Source organism: Hypanus sabinus, chromosome 10, assembly GCF_030144855.1.
Source record: "Hypanus sabinus isolate sHypSab1 chromosome 10, sHypSab1.hap1, whole genome shotgun sequence".
NCBI classification, from domain to species: Eukaryota; Metazoa; Chordata; class Chondrichthyes; order Myliobatiformes; family Dasyatidae; genus Hypanus; species Hypanus sabinus.
In genome coordinates, this window is record NC_082715.1 from 17,192,519 (window position 1) to 17,212,067 (window position 19,549).

The following is a 19,549-nucleotide window of genomic DNA, read 5'->3' on the forward strand; positions in this document are numbered from 1 at the left end:
TCTCATTGCAACAAACTACCTCACAGTAATCCTCAAAACCTATGACGCAAGGCATAACATGAGTCAGAAAATGAGTGATAAGAGCAGATGTTAGCAAACACTGTGGAAAGGATGAGCAGTTTCAAGTGCCTGGATGTCTGCTTCTCAGAGGAGCAATCTGGGCCCAACATACTGATCTGGTCATAACAAAGGCATGCAGGAGGCCATACTTCATTAGGACTTTGAGGAGATTTGGTATGTCCACAATGAACCTGAGAGCAGGTTCACAGTCTAACTGAGACATACTTTACTGAGACGTATTTTAAGTTAACTCTTAAGTTGTGTTCTGCTTACCTTTACAGAATCCAGCAAAACAACCTTTACGGCACCTCCAAGCTCCTGCTTTCTTGCGAGCCGAAGTAAACATGCACTGCTTTCTAACGATGCCATGGTCAAAAATGAATCCTTGGTCGAGCGGCCATACGGATCTCTCTCAGTAAGCCAGCATAACTTGGCTACCAGTGGAGCTCCATTCCCAAATGCTGAAAACAGTGCTCTTCAAATGGCAGGTAAGAAGGTGGTCATAAGCAATCCAAGACTACGTTCTAATGATATCACTGATCAATTCTGATTACGTACCTGATTGTATTTATCAAAACTGCATCTTGGTGAAGGGTGCTGCCCAAAATGTCAACTGTGTATTCCTCTCCCTAGATGCTGCCTGACCTGGTGAGTTCCTCCAAGAATTTGTGTGTGTTGCTCCGGATTTCCAGCATGTGAAAAATTTCTTGTCTTTCGTAATAGACAATAGGTGCAGAAGTAGACCATTTGGCCCTTCGAGACTGCACCACCATTTTGAGATCATGGCTGATCATCTACTATCAAAACCCGGTTCCTGCCTTGTCCCCATATCCCTTGATTCCCCTATCCATAAGATACCTATCTAGCTCCTTCTTGAAAGCATCCAGAGAATTGGCCTCCACTGCCTTCCGAGGCAGTGCATTCCAGTCCCCCACAACTCTCTGGGAGAAGAAGTTCTTCCTTAACTCTGTCCTAAATGACCTACCCCTTATTGTCAAACCATGCCCTCTGGTACTGGACTCTCCCAGCATCTGGAATATATTGATCATATTGCATGAAATACTACAGCCTGCATTGAACTAGTATTGGAGGTTGCTTCTAGTTCACCCATGTAAAACAATCTCTTCCAAACTAGTATAAATAAACAAGAGAAACAGACTTCCAAAACTAACCTATAAGCTTCAAGACCTTGGCCTCAATACCTCCTTGTGCATTTGGATCCTTGATTTCCTCACCTGCAGACCCCAGTCAGTTCAGATTGGCAACAACATTTCCTCCATGATTTCCATCACCACAGGTGCACCACCAGGCTGTATGCTTAGACCCCTGTTCTACTCACTTTATGCTTCAGGCCAACGCCATATTTAAGTTTGCAGATGACACCACTGTTGTTGGCTGAATCAAAGGGGGTGACAAATCAGCATATAGGAGGGAGGTCAGAAATCTGGCTAAGCGGCACCTCAAGAGCAACCTCTTACTCAATGTCAGCAAGCCCAAGGAGCTCATTATGATCCTGACTTCAGGAAGAGGAAGCCAGTTCTTTGAGCCAGTCCTCATCGGGGAACAGAGGGCAGCATCTTTAAATTCCTCAGCATTATCATTTCAGGCGATCTGTACTTGGGCCCAATTAGGAAGAAAGCCTCTACTTCTTTAGAAGTTTGCGAAGATTCAGCATGACATCTAAAATTTTGACAAACTGTTATAGATGTGTGGTGGAGAGTATATCGACTGGCTGTATCACAGATTGGTATGGAAACACCAATGCCCTTGAATGGAAATTCCTCACAGTCCATCACAGGTAAAGCCCTCCCCACCATGGAATGCTGCTGCCATCAGGAGGAAGGTACAGGAGCTTCAGGATGCACACCACCAGCTTCAGGGACAGTTATTACCCTACAACCATCAGGTGCTTGAACCAGAGGGGATAGCATCACTCAACTTCACTCACCCCATCATTAAAATGTTCCCACAGCCTATGGCTCACTTTCATCCATATTTCTTGCGTATTTAGTTGTTATTATTATTATTATTATTATTATTATTATTATTATTTTCTCTTTGTATTTGTACAGTTCATTGTCTGTTGTACGTTGGTTGTTTGTCTTCAGTGCGGTCTTTCATTGATCTTATTACATGTCCTGGATTTATTGAGCATGCCCACAAGAAGACAAATTTCAGGTTGTATATGGTGAAGTACATGTACTTTGATAATAAATTTACTTTGAGCCATGAACAAAAGCAAAAGGTCCCTTTAAATAGAAAGCAGGACCACACCAATATATGAAGAATATACATTTATGATTATTCTATATGTTACTGCGATTTATCCTTTTGCAGGTAGTTGGATTTCAAGAGTCAGAAAGAAAGAGAGGGGAGTTATTAGACAAGGATTGTAAGGGCAATTCTAACTGCAGTGGTCAGTTCGTTTTGGACTGTGAAGGTTCAGTGAAACTGAAGATTTCCAGTAAGAAAGGTGGACATGGCAGATCAGTAGTTTGTGGGGAAAGAAGAAAGCAGCTGGCTGTTTGGAGAGGGCGGATGGTTGAACGTTATTGAGCTTCAGTGAATCTTGAGAAGGAATGAGAGGTTATGCAGAACCTGAAGGAGATCCAAATAAGCATAGTAATTAAAGGTGCTATCTGATGTGGTTTCCTTGTACTGGACTCACTGGGTTAGGACAAGCTCAGACAAGGTCCTTTAAGTGACAAAATCCTAGTAAATTCAATGAAGCCTAGGTTGAGAGAGTTGCAGATTAGAGGCCAATAGGGTCAATACTACATATCTGCACACTAAGCATTGGCACAAATTCAAAATTGGAGTTACCAACTTACATTACTAGGACAACAACATAAGGGTTATGTATTAAAGTAAATTTGATTTGAGACATTTGAAGCACATAATGGCAACTTTTTTTTTGCTTTCTCCCAATTTCTATTTATGAATAGATTCTTATTTGATGAAAATCTTCCACCAATACTCAACTTGGACTGGAGGATATGAGCACCATGCTCTCTATTACAAACTTCTTTCTGAATTTAACCTACTAATTACATTTTAAACTATTAATTACTGAGGCAGAAACATTTTTAAATAAACAATGATCCTTAAAATTTATCGTGCAAGCTCATAAAATAATTACTGACTAGACAAGCCAATTGGCCATTTTAGTTCATCTAGTCAGGTATTCCCTGAAATACTTGCATCACAGCTTATGAATATCGTTGAAACAATTTTAAGGATTTCTCATCTTATCAGGAGGACTGTGTCCATGGAACTGATGAAGTGTTTGATTATCAGACAAAAGAAAATAGCATGGAAAAGTATAAGCTGCAAGTTCAAGTCAGTAGTGAGTATGTGCAGGATAAAGAAAGATTTAAGAATAGCATTTTTGATTACAGCCCAGTCTATTACAGGAAAAGCCCTCCCCACCACTGAGCACAACTGCAAGGAGCACTGCCACAAGAAAGCAGCATCCATCATCAAAAACACCCACAGGCTGAGCCATGCTCTTTCCTCATTGACCCCATCAGGAATGGGTGCCAGACCACAGGTTCAGGAACACTATTATCCTTCAACCATCAAGCTCCTAACCCAGCATGGATAACTTCACTCACCCCAACACTGACAAAGTCTCATTTTCAAGGACTGTTCTATTTATGTTCTCACTATTTATTTACGCATCTATTTATTTTATTGGGTTTTTTTGTATTTACATAGTTTGTCTTCTTTCGCATTTTGGTTGCTTGTCAGATTTTGTATGTATTTTCAAAGTTCAAAGTAAATTTATTCTCATTGTACATATATGTCACCACATGCTACCCTGAGATTCATTTTCTTGTCATTCACATTAAATACAAAGAAACATGACAGAATTAATGAAAAACCAGACACAGAAAGATGGATGAACAACCAATTTATGAAAGACAACAAACTGTAAATACAAAGGGGGAAAAATAATAAAAAGTAAGGAATAAATATTGAGAACATGAGGTGAAGAGTTATTGATTCTACTGTATTTCTTTGTTTTACTGTGAATGCCTGCAAGAAAATAAACTTCAGGCTAGTATATGGTGACGTATACGTACTTTGATAATGAATTTACTTTGAAATTTGAACTTTGAAAATTGTCTATTTGCCTCATGCTACATTTCCTTAAATACTCTTTATATCTTCACAGATCCTATGGAACTCACTCATAATAATGATCATATCATCACTCCACCACTGTCTCCTCCATTGGGCAACAGAGGAAGTGTCATCAATCAAGGGCCAATGGCTGTAAGGTCACAGAATGGCAGCTCAGCGTTATCTGTCCACATGCATTGCCACTCGTACCCTGACTCACTCTATCAGACTTTGCCCCAGACCAGTCAGAACTTCTACAGCACGAACTCCAACTATCAGAACATGTTCAGGAACCAGACTCATGCCACCGCCACAGTCTACCAGCACAGAGTAGAACCCAGCCGTTTCACGTCATACAACGAACAACCTGTTTCAAGGGACTACTTCAGAAGTAGCTGTTCTGTGTCACCCTACAACTCCAGATCTCCACCTAACTTTGGATCAGCCTCGACTCCACAGGAAGCACACAATTTGCAGTTGCTGAATGCAGGCACCTTTAACTTCTTGGGGAATTCAGTTGCTTGCCAAGGAGCACCATTTTCTTCCACTGGCTCAAATGGTAAGTATGAACAGATCAAATCAAACCCATCCTAATTAAATGCAAGCAAAGTCATAAGACTAGAAGCCATTGGAGCAGAATTAGGCCCTTGAGTCTGCTCCGCCGTTCCATCATGGCCAATTTATTATCCTTCTCAGACCCATTCCTCTGTCTTCTCCACGTAATATTTGACACCCTTAATAATGAAGAACCTATCAGCCTTTGCTTTAACTGTAGCCAGTGACTTGGCCTCCACAGCCATCTGTGGCAAAGAATTCCAGAGTTTTACCAACTCTGGCTAATAAAATTCCTCTTTATTTCTGTTCTAAAGGGGTGTCCTATTCTGAGGCCATTACCTCTAGTCCTAGACTCCTTCACTATGGGAAACATCCTTTCCATGCACACATTATGTAAGACTTTCACTATTTGGTTATCTACCTCTTACAGTCAAGAATGGCTTTGAACTCAAACCTTAGGGCTGAAAATCCTCACTACAGGAAGGATGTGGAAGCCATAGAAAGGATGCAGAGGAGATTTACAAGGATGTTGCCTGGATTGGGGAGCATGCCTTATGAGAATAGGTTGAGTGAACTCGGCCTTTTCTCCTTGGAGTGGCGGAGGATGAAAGGTGACCGGATAGAGGTGTATAAGATGATGAGAGGCATTGATTGTGTAGATAATCAGAGGCCTTTTCCCACAAGAGGGCACAGGTTTAAGGTGCTTGGGAGTAGGTGCAGAGGAGATATTAGGGGTACGTTTTTTATGCAGAGAGTGGTGAGTGCGTGGAATGGGCTGCCGGAAACAGTGGTGGAGGCAGATATGATAGGGTCTTTTAAGAGACTTTTGGACAGGTATATGGAGCTTAGAAAAATAGAGGGCTATGGGTAACCCTAGTAATTTCTAAGGTAGGGATATGTTTGGCACAATTTGTGGGCCGAAGGGCCTGTATTGTACAGTGGGTTTTCTATGTTTCTATAAACATAATTTCAGACTACTTGCATCACATAGGAATTTAGAGAAACCAGAAATGAACTTTTATTGAATTATAATGTGTTTTCATGCACGAGTTCTATATTATCAAACTTTTACAAGAATTGAATGGGCGTACAAGAGTTGTATGGTGCATCTGAAATCGTGAGTGAAAAAATTGACACCTGGAATGTAAAAGGTTGGCCACCCCTGATCTGGAGCATCAGATGAAGAGTTCTTGGAGTCCAAAGGTTGTGGGAACAGTTCAGTGATCTCTCCAACACAAATTTTGCTCTGTAGTGTTGATCCAAGAAATGCCATTATGGTAGTAGTTACGATGATCTGTCCTGCCTGTTCTGAAACTTTTGCCACTATTAGTCCAAATACTGGTAAATTTTAGAGGAGCTTTAGAGTCTGTTTCTGTTCTAAGGTGGAGTGAAAAGATCTCCTGTGATTCAAAAGCCAGATGGTTAAGAGGTAATAAGTGTTCCCCAGCTTGGTTATGCAGGCCCTGAGGCTGCTGTTCCTCCTCCTCATGGCAGCAGTGAGAAGAGGGGATGGCTTGGATGGTAAGGGTCCTTGAGGATGGATGCTGCTTTCCTGTGGCAGCGCTCCATGTAGGTGTGCTCAGCGGTGGGGAAGGCTTTAGCCATGATGGACTAGGCCATATATCCACTACTTTTTGTAGGTTTTTCCATTCAAGAGCCTTGGTACTTCCATGCAACTAGTCAATCTACTTTCCACTACAAATCAGACAATAAGACATAGGAGCAGAATTAGGCCATCTGGCCCATCGAGTCTGCTCCGCCATCCAGTCGTGGCTGATCATTTTTTCTATCTCCTCCTCAACCCCAGTTCCCGACCTTCTACCCGTAACCTTCAATGCCATGTCTAATAAAGAACCTATCAATCTCTGCCTTAAATACACCCAATGACTTGGCCTCCACAGCTGCTCGTGGCAACAAATTCCACACATTCACCACACTTTGGCTATAGAAATTTGTCCACATCTCTGTTTAAGAGGGTGCCCCTCCATCCTGAGGTTAAGCCCTCTTGTCCTAGACTCTCCCACCATGGGAAACATCCTTTCCACATCTACTCTCTCTAGGCCTTTCATATTCAAAAGGTTTCAATGAAATTCCCCCTCATCCTGAATTCTAGTAGGTACAGACCCAGAGCCATCAAATGTTTCTTGTATGATAACCCTTTCATTCCTGGAATCATCCTTGTGAACCTTCTCTGGATCCTCTCCAATGCCAGCACATCTTTTCTAAGATGAGGGGCCTAAAACTATTCACAATACTCAAGGTGAGGCCTCACCAGTGCCTTATAAAGCCTCAGCATCACATCATTGCTCTTGTTTTCTCAATCTCTTGAAATGAATGCTAACATGGCATTTGCCTTCCTCACCGCTGACTCAACCTGCAAGTTAACATTTAGTGTGTTCTGCACAAAGACTCCCAAGTCCCTCTGCATCTCAGATTCCTGGAATTTCTCCCCATTTAGAAAATAGTCTGCAAATTTATTTCTACTAGTAAAGTTCATGACCATGAATTTTCCAACTATGGAAATATCAATCGATATCTATGGAAGTTTATCATAGTTTTAGATGACAAGTCAAATCTTTGTAAACTTCTAAGAAAGTAGAGGCATTGCCATGCTTTCTCCAAAAGGGCACATACAGGCTGGGCCCAGGATAGATCCTCTGAAGGAAGTTGAAGTTGCTGACCCTCTCCACCCCTGATCCGCCAATGAGGTTTTCTCCTCCTGAAGACAATAATCATCTCCTTGGTCTTAATGATATTGAATAAGAGGTTGTTGTTATGGCAACACTCAGCCAGATTTTCAGTCTCTTTCAATCTTCAATATGCTGATTCATCACCACCTCTGCTTCAATTCAATCAGCAAACTTAAAAATGGCATTGAAGTTGTACTTACCCTCACAGTCATAAGTATAAAGTGAGTAGAGCAGAGCTGTAGTCAATGAAGAACATCTTGATGTATGCATCTTTGCTGTCCAGATGTTCCAGGGTTGAGTGAAGAGTCAATGAAATGGCACCTGTTGTGATGGCAGGAAAATTGGAACTGCTCCAAGTCACTTCTCAGGCAGGAATTGATATGTTTCATCACCAACCTCTCAAAGCATTTCATCACACTGAATGTAAGTGCTACAGGACAATAGTCATTGAGGCAGGTTACCACGTTTTTCTTAGACACCAGTATAATTGAAACCTAATGATTTTCTTTACATGAAAGAGAACCTGCAATTTGCTTGTCTATTCAACATACGCTAGCTTTCACTTTTTTGTATGAAAGTAGCTTCTAAAGTTCCTCCTGACTTTAAATGTGTTACTTTAATGCAAAAACTAGAGGGGATGATGATTTAAAAGTATCTGTCCAACACAACTTTTGTTCTGTAGTAGTCATGACTTTTACAATTGGAGAGATATCAATTTGGTGGTAGTTAAGGCGAGCTCTCGTACCTGTTGTGGAACCTTTGCCACTACAAGTCCAAATACTGGTACACTTTGGATGGGCCAAAGGGTCTGTTTTTGCTCTGCAGTGCTCTCTGACTCTCTATAACTTGAATTGTATCTTGTAAATTGTCCTGTGATTAGGTTGGTGTTGTCGGAGGTTGCTGGGGCGCTATGGTGCAAAGGGCTGGGAAGGCCTATTCCACAATGTGTCACTAAATAAATACATAAGTAAAAGGGGCTACGCAGTTACATAGTGTTAAGCATGATGCTATTACAATGCCAGTAACCTAAACTCAATTCTACCGCTGTCCGTAAGGAATTTGAACGTTCTACCCATGGGTTTTCTCTGGCACTCTGGTTACCATCCACATTTCAAAACATACTGGTTAGTCGGTTAATTGGTTACATGAGTGTATTTTGGCACTGCAACCTCGTTAGGCTCGAAGGACCAGTTACTGTGCTGTATCTCCAACTAAAATGAAAACAAAATTGTAAATATTTTTAAAAAGAAACAATAAGCGATAATAGTAAAGTGCATGGCTGTCAAGAGAAGACTCTTTGATAAAACTGTCTTTGTTAACTGCAGTTTTGGGAAGAATTCTGTGCAAAACACAATGTGCATCCTTTCCTGCATCAGTAGCAGTTTGTTATTAATGTGGGAAGATGCAACCGTTAAATTATTTAAAACCCATCTGAGAAAATCAGAACTATAAATCACATAGAAATGTTAACTCTGAATATAAAAACTAGTGATCAGACCAATGTCTACGTCTTATGAGAGGGTCAGATTTAATTTTGGTGACAGGTATGGGAAGCTAGTGACAGAACATAGCATGCACAATATATTTGAACGAATATTCCTGTTTCCCGGTTTAAAATCATAATTTCTGAGAATTGGCTCATTTACCCTATCAAGCAGAGGTTTAAAGAAACTTTTACTTATTTTGCATTAATCTTTCTTCTTAGTTTATGAAGTCAGAAAATTGATCATCAAGTTCCAGGTCTTTAACCAGTTTTAGTACAGAATGCAAAACACCCACGTGATATATGTTTCTGTGCCTATCAGATACATGTTAAATGTTCATTGGAGAGGGTGCATGCCCTGGCTGCACCTTATCTCATTAGTGGGAGCATATTGGAAGGTAACCATGCATTTCAGTCTTGTTTCTGGGGGCAGGCTTGCAAGAAGGCCTGAATATCTTCAACAATGTCCTTTTTAAATTAGGTTTATCATCACTGACTTGTGTTGTGAAATTTCTTGCTTTGCAACATCAGTACATTGCAATACATGAGACAATACTATAAAATGCAATAAGAAATATATAAATATAAATAAAGAGATCAAAATAGTGACATAGTCTTCATGGGTTCATGGACTGTTCAGAAAAGTGGAGGGGAAGAAGCTGTTCCTAAGCAGTTAAGTATGTGTCTTCAGGTTCCGGAACATCCTCCCTGATGGTAATAATGTGAACAGGACATGTCCTGGACTGTACTCACTTGCTGCCCGCTACACTGCTGGCATTTAGGGCAACAATGAAGGTCCTCCACTTCTGTCTGTCCATACCATCATACACAGATGTAGATGGATTCTTCGTTGCTGTTTCCGTAGTAATATTATTTTGACCAGTCAAGGTTGTTAGCCTTGAGCTTAACCTCCTGAACCTGAAGGACCGGTGGACCACTCTTAGTCTGGCCACTGCCCTTTGACCTACCAAGAGCCAAAGCACAAGGCCCTGATTCTGGGCAACGTAGCTCTCTGGGTTAATGAGACACACAAGCCCCCAAGCCCTATGACAAAGTTGTGGTCCTCTTGGAGAGACTCCTTAATATTAGATGCCACCTTCTTGAGGCGCCACCTTTTGAAGATGCTTTGGGGATTATGGGGAAGCTAGTACCCATGAAGGAGCTGTCAAATCTACAACTATTTGCAGCTTTTCCCCATACTGTGCCTTGGAGCCTCTCTCTGATGGTGATGCACCCAACAGAATACTCTCTGAAGTATTTCTGCAGAAATTTGCTTTAGGTCCTTACGGTATACATCCCATCAGTAATTGAGTAATCTAATCCAGGTTACTCAATTTATTGAAGAACTGCTTCTCGAGGGCCAGAGTCAATATTATTTGTGGCGTAGTTTGGAGTGGCAGTTGATCAGGCAGGAAGACGCTCCCTGGGAAGCTGTTTCTTGGCGTTAAGGGATATGCCATGCCGTCCAAGACTAAAACATGGCACATGGGAGAAAGTTCACATCCAGTATCTCCAAAAATTTCCTCTCAAATTATTCTTTATCTCACAAATTCTGCTTCAGGAATTCTCTCTCCAATAGCTGTAGCTGATCAGCTGATTCATTCAGTCATCAAGTCCTAGAACACCACAGCACAAACACAAGTCCTTTAGCCCAACTAGTCCATGCCAAACTATTATTCTGCCAAGTTCCATCAACTTTTACCCGGACCATAGCCCTCCATACCCCTCCCATCCAAGTATCTGTTCAAACTTCTCTTAAGTGTTGAGATTGAACCCGCATCCATCACCGCCTACATAGTGATGTCTTAGACTATACAGTACTGTGCAAACATCTTCAGCACATACTCTGCATATATAGCTAGGGTGCCTAAGACTTTCGCACAGTACTGTATTTGTCAAAAAGGAGCAGAGAATGAGTTTGTCAATCTGGTGGGAGCAAAGAATCTTGGGAATGGTGAGGATGGAGCATTGTGGGAGGAGTGTAGGACAGGAGGCAGAGAAGGAGTGCCAGGGTGGGCAGTGGCACAGGTGCAGACACACCCAGCCCTGAGACACCAGGCAAGATCATTTGATTACAAACAATTGATGTATTGATCATTACAGGATATGGTGCTTCCCACTCCCTCCACTCTTCCTTCCCCTTTTCCCAACCATGATTCCCCTCTCCCTGCCCACCTTCCTACTCTTTAAGCCCACAATAGAGACACATATCAGAATCAGGTTTATCATCACTCACATATGCCATGAAATTTGTTCTTTTGTGTGGTGGCAGTATAATGCAATATATAAAATTACTACAGTACTATGCAAAAGCCTTAGGCACCCTAGTTCTATATATGCACCTAAGACTTTTGCACGACACTGTAGTATTTTTTATGCATTGCACTAAACTGCTGCTGCGAAAAAACAAATTTTGTGACATACATGAATGATGATAAACCCGATTCTGATATGAGTCTGTCAAACAGTACTGTGTAAAAATCTTAGGAGCCTTGGCTCTATATACTGTATATGCCTAAGACTTTCACATGATACTCTAGGGTGTTTTAAGGTGTGCTGTTCTTACTTAAAGCTATTCATTAGTTGGTGCTGCAATTAGCTGCTGTCAGAATGAATTACCCTTTAAATAATTGTTGGCCCACTTCTATTTGAAAATAACCTCCTCTGCAGCTCGTTTTGTATCAGAGCTGCTGAGTAGACTGGATGGTGACAGTTTGGGTGAGAGATGAAATTTGTTGGTATTAAAATGTTGCCACAGTGAAAAGGCAGCTCGAGACCCACTGCTCTTGCAACTAAAACTTTCTGAACTGGAAAAGCTGCAGATTTTGACAAAGCTCACCATTGCTTTGAGTTCTGCCCTAACCTCTCTCTGTGTCTGGATGCACCTTAAAAATTATGGAGCCAAAGTTCATTTATTTTCATTTAAATTTTCAGGATACTACAGCAACAATAACTACACAGAATCTCACAGACTGGGGTCCATGATTGACCAGCACGTCTCTGTAATTAGCAGTGTTAGCAGCGTTCGCTCAGTCACCGGTTACAATGACATCCACGACCCACTCAACATTCTGGATGACTGTGGACGGAAGCACCCAGGGTCATTCTATACAGATTCATCACCTTTAGTCTGCCGGACTCCTGCAGGTCAGTGTAAGGATGAGATGCAAAAGCATTTCTATTTTTTTTCCTGCATTTTAAAATTTTTTTAATTTTTTAAAAAAAACTTGTGTATTTATTGGCAAATAAAAGAGGCAAGCATGATGACAGATTTTTGGTGATGATTGAGCATCCTAAGAAGGTTTGCTTAAAAGTGTTCTGCCAATGAAATACCGAATGGTCTCCCTGAAATGGGTCAGGTCTTTTTCCATGTGGGTTCAGCCTTCCCTTCCCTCTTAGTTATTGCTTAACTGAGAGATGGTAGATGGTGAGTGATTTCCTCACTCTGTGTTGGGTTGCTAGAGTGGGAAGGGAACATGGTGAGATGACAGGTCAGAATGAAAGAGCTGTACTCTTTGTCTGAATTCCCGTTGGTATTTCATGTGACAGCATGACATTGTTGACATTATTGTACTTTCTCCTGAGATAAAAGTAGCCACTTTGTGTCTACTTCTTCTGATAATGGTCCGAATGGATTTCCTAGATCTCTACTAATAGCACTTTCCTCGTCGTTTCTACCACATATTTATCAGGTGTTGCATTCCTATTTGATTGAACTGTGATGTTCTCTCTGCCTCTCTCTATCTCTCTGTCTTTCTGCCTCTCTGTTTACTGTGGCAGTCAGTATGTGTTGCTACTGCCCATCTGCCATGGGCAAATGTAACATATTGATAAGGTTTACAGCAAAGGAGAATAACAAAAGCAATCATTATCATCATCCTTATGTGCCATGTCGTGTGGTGTAAACAACCATGGTTATGACCACGATGGTTCTTGACAAATTTTTCTACAGAAGTGGTTTGCCATTGCCTTCTTCTGGGCAGTGTTTTTTATAAGACGGGTGACCCCAGCCATTATCAATAGACTTCAGAGATTGTCCGCCTAGTATCGGTGTTCACATAGCCAGGACTTGTGATATACAACAGCTGCTCATGTGACCATCCACCTCCTGCGCCCATAGCTTCATGTGACCCTGACTGGGGGGGCTAAGCAGGTGCTACACCTTGCCCAAGGGTAACCTATGGGCTAGTGGAGGGAAGGAGTGCCTTATATCTCCTTTGGTAGAAACATATCTCAAAACATATCACCCTTAAAAAAACACTAATCAATTAAATGCTCTTCATAGATTGAAAGATGACAGTTTTTCTCTACAATCTCTTCTGAACTCAAGATACCGTGTCTCTTGGATCAGACTTGTTTTATCTCCTACCCTGAATGCCATCTTTGTAGCACTGCGATTTCCTTTCAGGATGACAGAACAATTCACCCTTTGAGGGTATAACATAGAAACATTGAAAACCTACAGCACAATACAGGCCCTTCGACCCACAAAGTTGTGCGGAACATGACCCTGCTTTAGAAATTACTAGGCTTACCCATAGCCCACTATTTTTCTAAGCTCCATGTATAGTCAGTGTTACACCCACTAGGATTCATAGATGTGTTTGACAATAGAGAACATAGATCACAGAATGATGCAGCATAGTTCAGTCCACAATTTTGTGCCAACCTTTTAACCTACTCCAAGATCAATCCAATCTTTCCCTCCCACGTAGCCTTCCATTTTTCTATCATCCATGTGCCCACTTAAGAGTTAAACTGTTGGATAATTTGACACTTAGATAACCCTAATGTCCCCAATATATCTTCTACTTGGGAACTCTTGGGAGTATACTCTTCTCACTCTGTGTAAAAAAAAACCAAACAAACAAAAGACACTTACCTCTAACATCTGCTCATTGTGACTAAAAGAAGTCACCAGAAAGACACTGAAGCTGGTGGATACAGAAGTCTTTACTTAGCCAACCAGTCATCATACTCAAAGCACTCTAGGAAGAAGAGGATACCTGACCCACTATCACATGACATTTTTATATGCTAAAGATCAAAGATAACAGCAGGACAATTCTACAGTTACAATGTATCCACAATGCTTCCTTTTAATTATATGCAATTTTCAAACACCTCCATATTTCATTTAATAAGGATATTAATAAGGTTGAAAGAGTGTAGAGAAGGTTTACAAGGATGTTGCTGGGACTTGAGAAGCTGAGTTACAGAGAAAGGTTGAATAGGTTAGGACTTTATTCCCTGGAGCGTAGAAGAATGAGGGGAGATTTCAAGTCAAGTCAAGTCACTTTTATTGTTATTTCGACCATAACTGCTGGTACAGTACATAGTTAAAATGAGACAATGTTTCTCAGGACCATGGTGTTACATGACACAGTACAAAAACTAGACTGAACTATGTAAAAAACAACACAGAGAAAAATCTGATAGAGATATATAAAATTATTTTGGGTATAAATAGAGTGAATGCAAGCAGGCTTTTTCCACTGAGGCTAGGGGAGAAAAAATCCTGAGGATATGGGTTAAGGGTGAAGGGGGAAAAGTTTAAAGGGAACATTAGGGGGAACTTTTTCACACAGAGTGGTGAGAGTGTGGATTGAGCTGCCAGATGAAGTGGTAAATGTGAGCTCACTTTTAACATTTAAGAAAAACTTGGACAGGTACATGGATGAGAGATGTATGGAGGGATATGGTCCAGGTGCAGGTCAGTGGGACTAGGCAGAAAAATGGATCAGCACAGCCAAGAAGGGCCAAAAGGCCTGTTTCTGTGCTGTAATGTTCTATGGTTCTACACAACCATCACTCCCGACACTCAAAATGAATGTTAGTTCCCACTGACACAGGGCCGAATTCATGCAAATGCAGGTATCTAAGGTCAAATAGAGTGTTTCTTTGTTTGAACTTCACCCCAGTCTGCAGCTCCAAGATCACCATTGTTCTGTGCTGCATTTTAAATTCAATCTACAATCCCCATTCAGGTCTGAAGACTGGTTGCTGTTGAAATTATTATTTGCTATGTACCATAACTAGTACAAACTTGTCATACAGTTTGGAGGTTTATTTGCCTTGATGACCCAGAGAGCTATTTTGATTGGAGTTGGGGCTTTGTGCTTTGGCTCTTGGTAGGGTCAGCCATAACAAACAGGTTGAAAGGTAGAGGACAGGTAAAGAGTGGTCCACCAGTCCTCTAGATTCAGGGGTTCAGCTCAGGGCGAGCAACCCTGGCTGGTAAAACAAAATTGTTACAGAAACAGCAATGAAGAATCTTTCTACATCTGAGTGTTATGATATTCCTGAGTATCCACTCAGGATTTGTATGAAGGGTGATTAATAAGTTTGTGACCTAAGGTAGAAGGAGTCAATTTTAGAAAACTTAGCACATATATTTTTTGACATAGTCCCCTCCTACATTTACACACATAGTCCAGCGGTCGTGGAGCATACGGATTTGGACCTCCAGAAAGTGTCCGCAGGTAAGTTTGTGGCCTAAGGTAGAAGGAGACGAGTTATACAGCTCTCGTTATGTGCACATGCAGTTCAACTCTTTGAGTGATTGTGCAGAAAGTTATTATGCATCTCTGTCTACCTTAGGCCACGAACTTATCAGTCACCCCGATGAGTTAACTCCAGAGTACCCCCTCAAATCCCCTAAACTTGCCTCCAATCACTTCAAGTTATGCCATTTTGTATTAGTTACTTCGACTCTGGGAAAAGTCCACTTTATCAATGCCTCTTATCATCTTGTACACCTCCATCAAGTCACCAAAAAAGCTCAGAAAGCTCAGAACAGGGTTTTTTTTCATCTGCTGGGTTTACTAATACTGTGTGTCTCTCTTCAGTGGAACAAGGTTTGCGTGTTTGTTGAAAGGGAGATATGATGGGTAAAAACACAGCAGCTGCTGAACATATGAAGGGGTGTTAATTCCACCCATGGCTTCTCCCAAGTGCACTTCAGAGTGAAGAGTGTAGTTTTTTTAATGTGCATTTTTAGATTCTAATATGCTCCAGAACTCTATCCCATGTATTGTTCAAATCCCATTCAGTGAAAAAGTAAAATTTCCACTTTCCATATAGACAGCACTAAAAATGAAAACTGTTTAATTGTGTGCGTTAACTTTCTAAATATATTGAGTTCTGCTTTCAAAACAAATGGTAGTACAAATTTATGATTAACTTGTCAGGATTTCAAATGTGGCTAATTATTAATCAATAAATCTGCTTCCAGAAATTAATTTAACGTCCCCTTTATAACTCGGAAGTAATCAATCAAAAGATAAAGACATTTATCAATGTTTAACATCAAACAAAAGAGAGCTGTCATTTTTTGTGGAGGCAATAAAAGAGAAGGTACTTTTTATTGCTGTGTCTTAGTAATGAGTCAGCATTGGTAAATCACACTAATAATAAATTGGGCCCTTGGGGAGTGTTGCAGCAGAGAATGAGGGAAACAAGGCTTCAGTGGATTGAGCAGAAAATTAGGTTGAGGTTAGATAAATGGTGCGGGGTGTAGATGGCTGGGAAGATTCATTGAACTTTTCCCACAGCCTATGGACTCACTTTGAAAGACCCTTCACCTCGTGTTCTCAGTATTGATCGATGGTGCGGTCAATCATTGATTCTATTACGATTATTGGATTTATTGCGTATCCCCACAAGAAAATGAATTACACGGATGCATTTGGTGAGATATACAACTTTGTATATGTCATCATATGCATATGGTGTATGTCTTTTTTATGTACTTAGTTAATAAATTTACTTTGAAGATCAAACTTTGAGGATTATTTACCTGATTATTTCAATGAACACGCATTCTAAATAGATAACATGTGACCAGCATACAGGCCTGCTCTTCAGTTGCATCATAAATTGGTGACCAAGCTTTCAGAAACAGGATTATTAGTCCAGGCAGACCTCAAATAAATCACAGCCAATGTCATGGGCCTTGTGTGCTGTAAGATTTTGCACTGATAAGCCCTCATTAAATTCTGCTGTATTTCTCTCCAATAACATGCCTTTCCCTATGTCAAACAATTTCTAGCCTAGTATTATTTTTCTGGGTGTCACTTCATATCTGTCCTCCAATTAACTGCCTAGTGATTATCTAGATATCAGAAATGAACAAGCTTGATTTTTAGTGTTGGTTTCTGTTCCGATCCAATGACTACACTACGGCAATTTCCACCAGAGTTACAAGCTAGAAAAAAAACAAAAGGCTTTGAGCAAATTTCCATTGGCCAAGTGCACTGAATTATACTGCAGTGAGTCTTGTTCCTTTACAGGAAGGCACTCTAATTTCTTTTTATATTAGAAGTGATTTTACCCGTTTTGTCTAGTTGGTCCACATGTATCTGCATAATCTGCTAACAATTGGATGTATGATGCAGCTTGGAAGTAGGTCCTTCAGCCCAATTGGACAGTGCAGACCACAGCACCCTCCATGCTCGTCCCACTTCCCTGCCTTCCACCCATAACTTTCCAAGTCCCTCCCTATATTCAAATATAGGTACCTATTCAAATGCCTCTGTACCCATCTCAACCACATCCTCTGGCAGCTCATATTAATACTCATTATCCACTGTATAACAAAGTTTGCTCTCAGGTCTCTTTTAAATCTATCCTCTCTTAGCTTGTAAGTGTCCCGCTAGTTTTGGACTCCCTATCCCTGGGGAAAAGTCTATGATCATCCACCTTAACATTACACCTTATGACTTTATAAACTTATATGAGGTAACTCTTGACCTTTTTCCATTAAAAGTGATTTTTCCCATTTTTTCTAGTTGATCTACATGTATCTGCATAAATGGTCAATGAATTCATAGAGTAATACAGCATGGAAGTAGGTCTTTTGGCCCAACTGATCAATGTCAACCACAGCATTTTCCTATGTTTCAACGGATAAAGATGCAACGTGGCTAGCCTCTCCCTGTAACTCAAGATCTCTAGTCCAGGCAGCATCCTCCTGAATTTCTTCTGCACCCTCTCCCGAATGACAATGTCTTTCCTATAATGGTGACCAAAACTGTACACAGTACTCCCTGTGTCCAGCTCTGTGCTTGATATTTTTTTTAGAGAACTGTAGAATGGTTTTGGTAGTGATGTTGTTGTATTTCCTTATTGTTATCATACAATATTCTGCAGAATATCTGAAAGTACATTATTATATTGTTAATTATATTATCATCAAATCTTATAAGCCTAAAAGGATAGGTCAAAGAGTAGAGGCCAAACTAAGAGTGGTCCACTGACCCTCCAGGTTTGGAGGTTCAGCTCAGAGCTAACAACCCTGAATGGTCAAAATAAATCTTGATACAGAATCAACAATAAAGATTCCTTTTATGTGGCCAAGGACAGACAGAAATGGAGGACCTTAATTGCTACCCAAAACGGCAGTGGCATAACAAGCAATTAGTAATCAATTAAAATGCACTATCAATCAGCACCATTAAAGATGCTGATTTGCCACGCAGTTCTTGCGTTTTATATATTACCTTATTTTTACCAGTTGGTGTTATGAAGGATTCCTATCCCCAAATTTGCAAACTTGTCTTATGTTTAACACCAATAAAGGCAAAAGGATGTACAGAAATTATTTCATAGCCTCAGTTCATTTAGAAGATTGGATCCTTAAGTGCCATCCTTCTTGTTCATAACAGACTGTAAGCATCAGGATAAATGAAGAGTAATTTATTTTTCAACTAAATATGACATTTATTATCTAATGAAGCCCATCCATTACACTTCAGTGAGTGTCTTTCTGGATATCTTGTTTAACTTAATTTGTGTTCTATGTATAAATATACCTCGTATTATATAATGACCCATTACCTTCATTTGAAACCATACAGTCATAGGGCAAAGCTGTTTGTATCCAGACTTTCATGTCAATGAGTCCATGCAGGCCATAGTGCTCACCCAACTGTTCCCAATTTCCTCCATTCAGCTCATACCCCTCTAAGCCTCACACTCGAGGGACCTATCCAACTGCTTCTTAACTGACACTGCCTCAACCACAGCTCATTCCTCTATATGAAAGTTGCCCCTCAGTTCCCACCTAAATAGAATCATAGAGTCAAACAAAAATTTCCTATTTCATCCTTTATCTATGTCCTCTAGTTTTGGTCCCCTCACCCGCCCCACCACCCTAAGACTGCGGAAAAGACTCTTATCATCCACCTCATCTAGGCCTTACATCATTTTAAACATTTCTATAAGGTTAACCTTCATCCTCCTAATTTCCAGCGAGTAACGAACCAGCCTGAACAACCCCTATAATCCTAATTTCCAGCCAGTAATGACCCAGCCTGAACAACACCTATAATCCTAATTTCCAGCGAGTAACGACCCAGCCTGAACAAACCCTATAATCCTCCTAATTTCCAGCCAGTAACGACCCAGCCTGAACAACCCCTATAATCCTCCTAATTTCCAGCCACTAACGACCCAGCCTGAACAACCCCTATAATCCTCCTAATTTCCAGCGAGTAACGACCCAGCCTGAACAACCACAATAATGCTCCTAATTTCCAGCGAGTAACGACCCAGCCTGAACAACCCCTATAATCCTAATTTCCAGCGAGTAACGACCCAGCCTGAACAACCCCTATAATCCTAATTTCCAGCGAGT

General features: G+C 40.8%; 1 protein-coding gene across 1 annotated transcript in view; it reads left to right on the forward strand.

The window, feature by feature from the left end:
- Positions 1-19,549, forward strand: part of rfx6 (regulatory factor X, 6) — a 255,737-nt gene that overhangs the window by 37,095 nt on the left and 199,093 nt on the right. The window contains exons 16-19 of the mRNA XM_059981346.1: positions 342-548; positions 4,238-4,744; positions 11,848-12,060; positions 12,694-12,696. Coding sequence (XP_059837329.1) covers positions 342-548; positions 4,238-4,744; positions 11,848-12,060; positions 12,694-12,696 — 930 coding nt within the window. The remainder of the gene's footprint in view (positions 1-341; positions 549-4,237; positions 4,745-11,847; positions 12,061-12,693; positions 12,697-19,549) is intronic.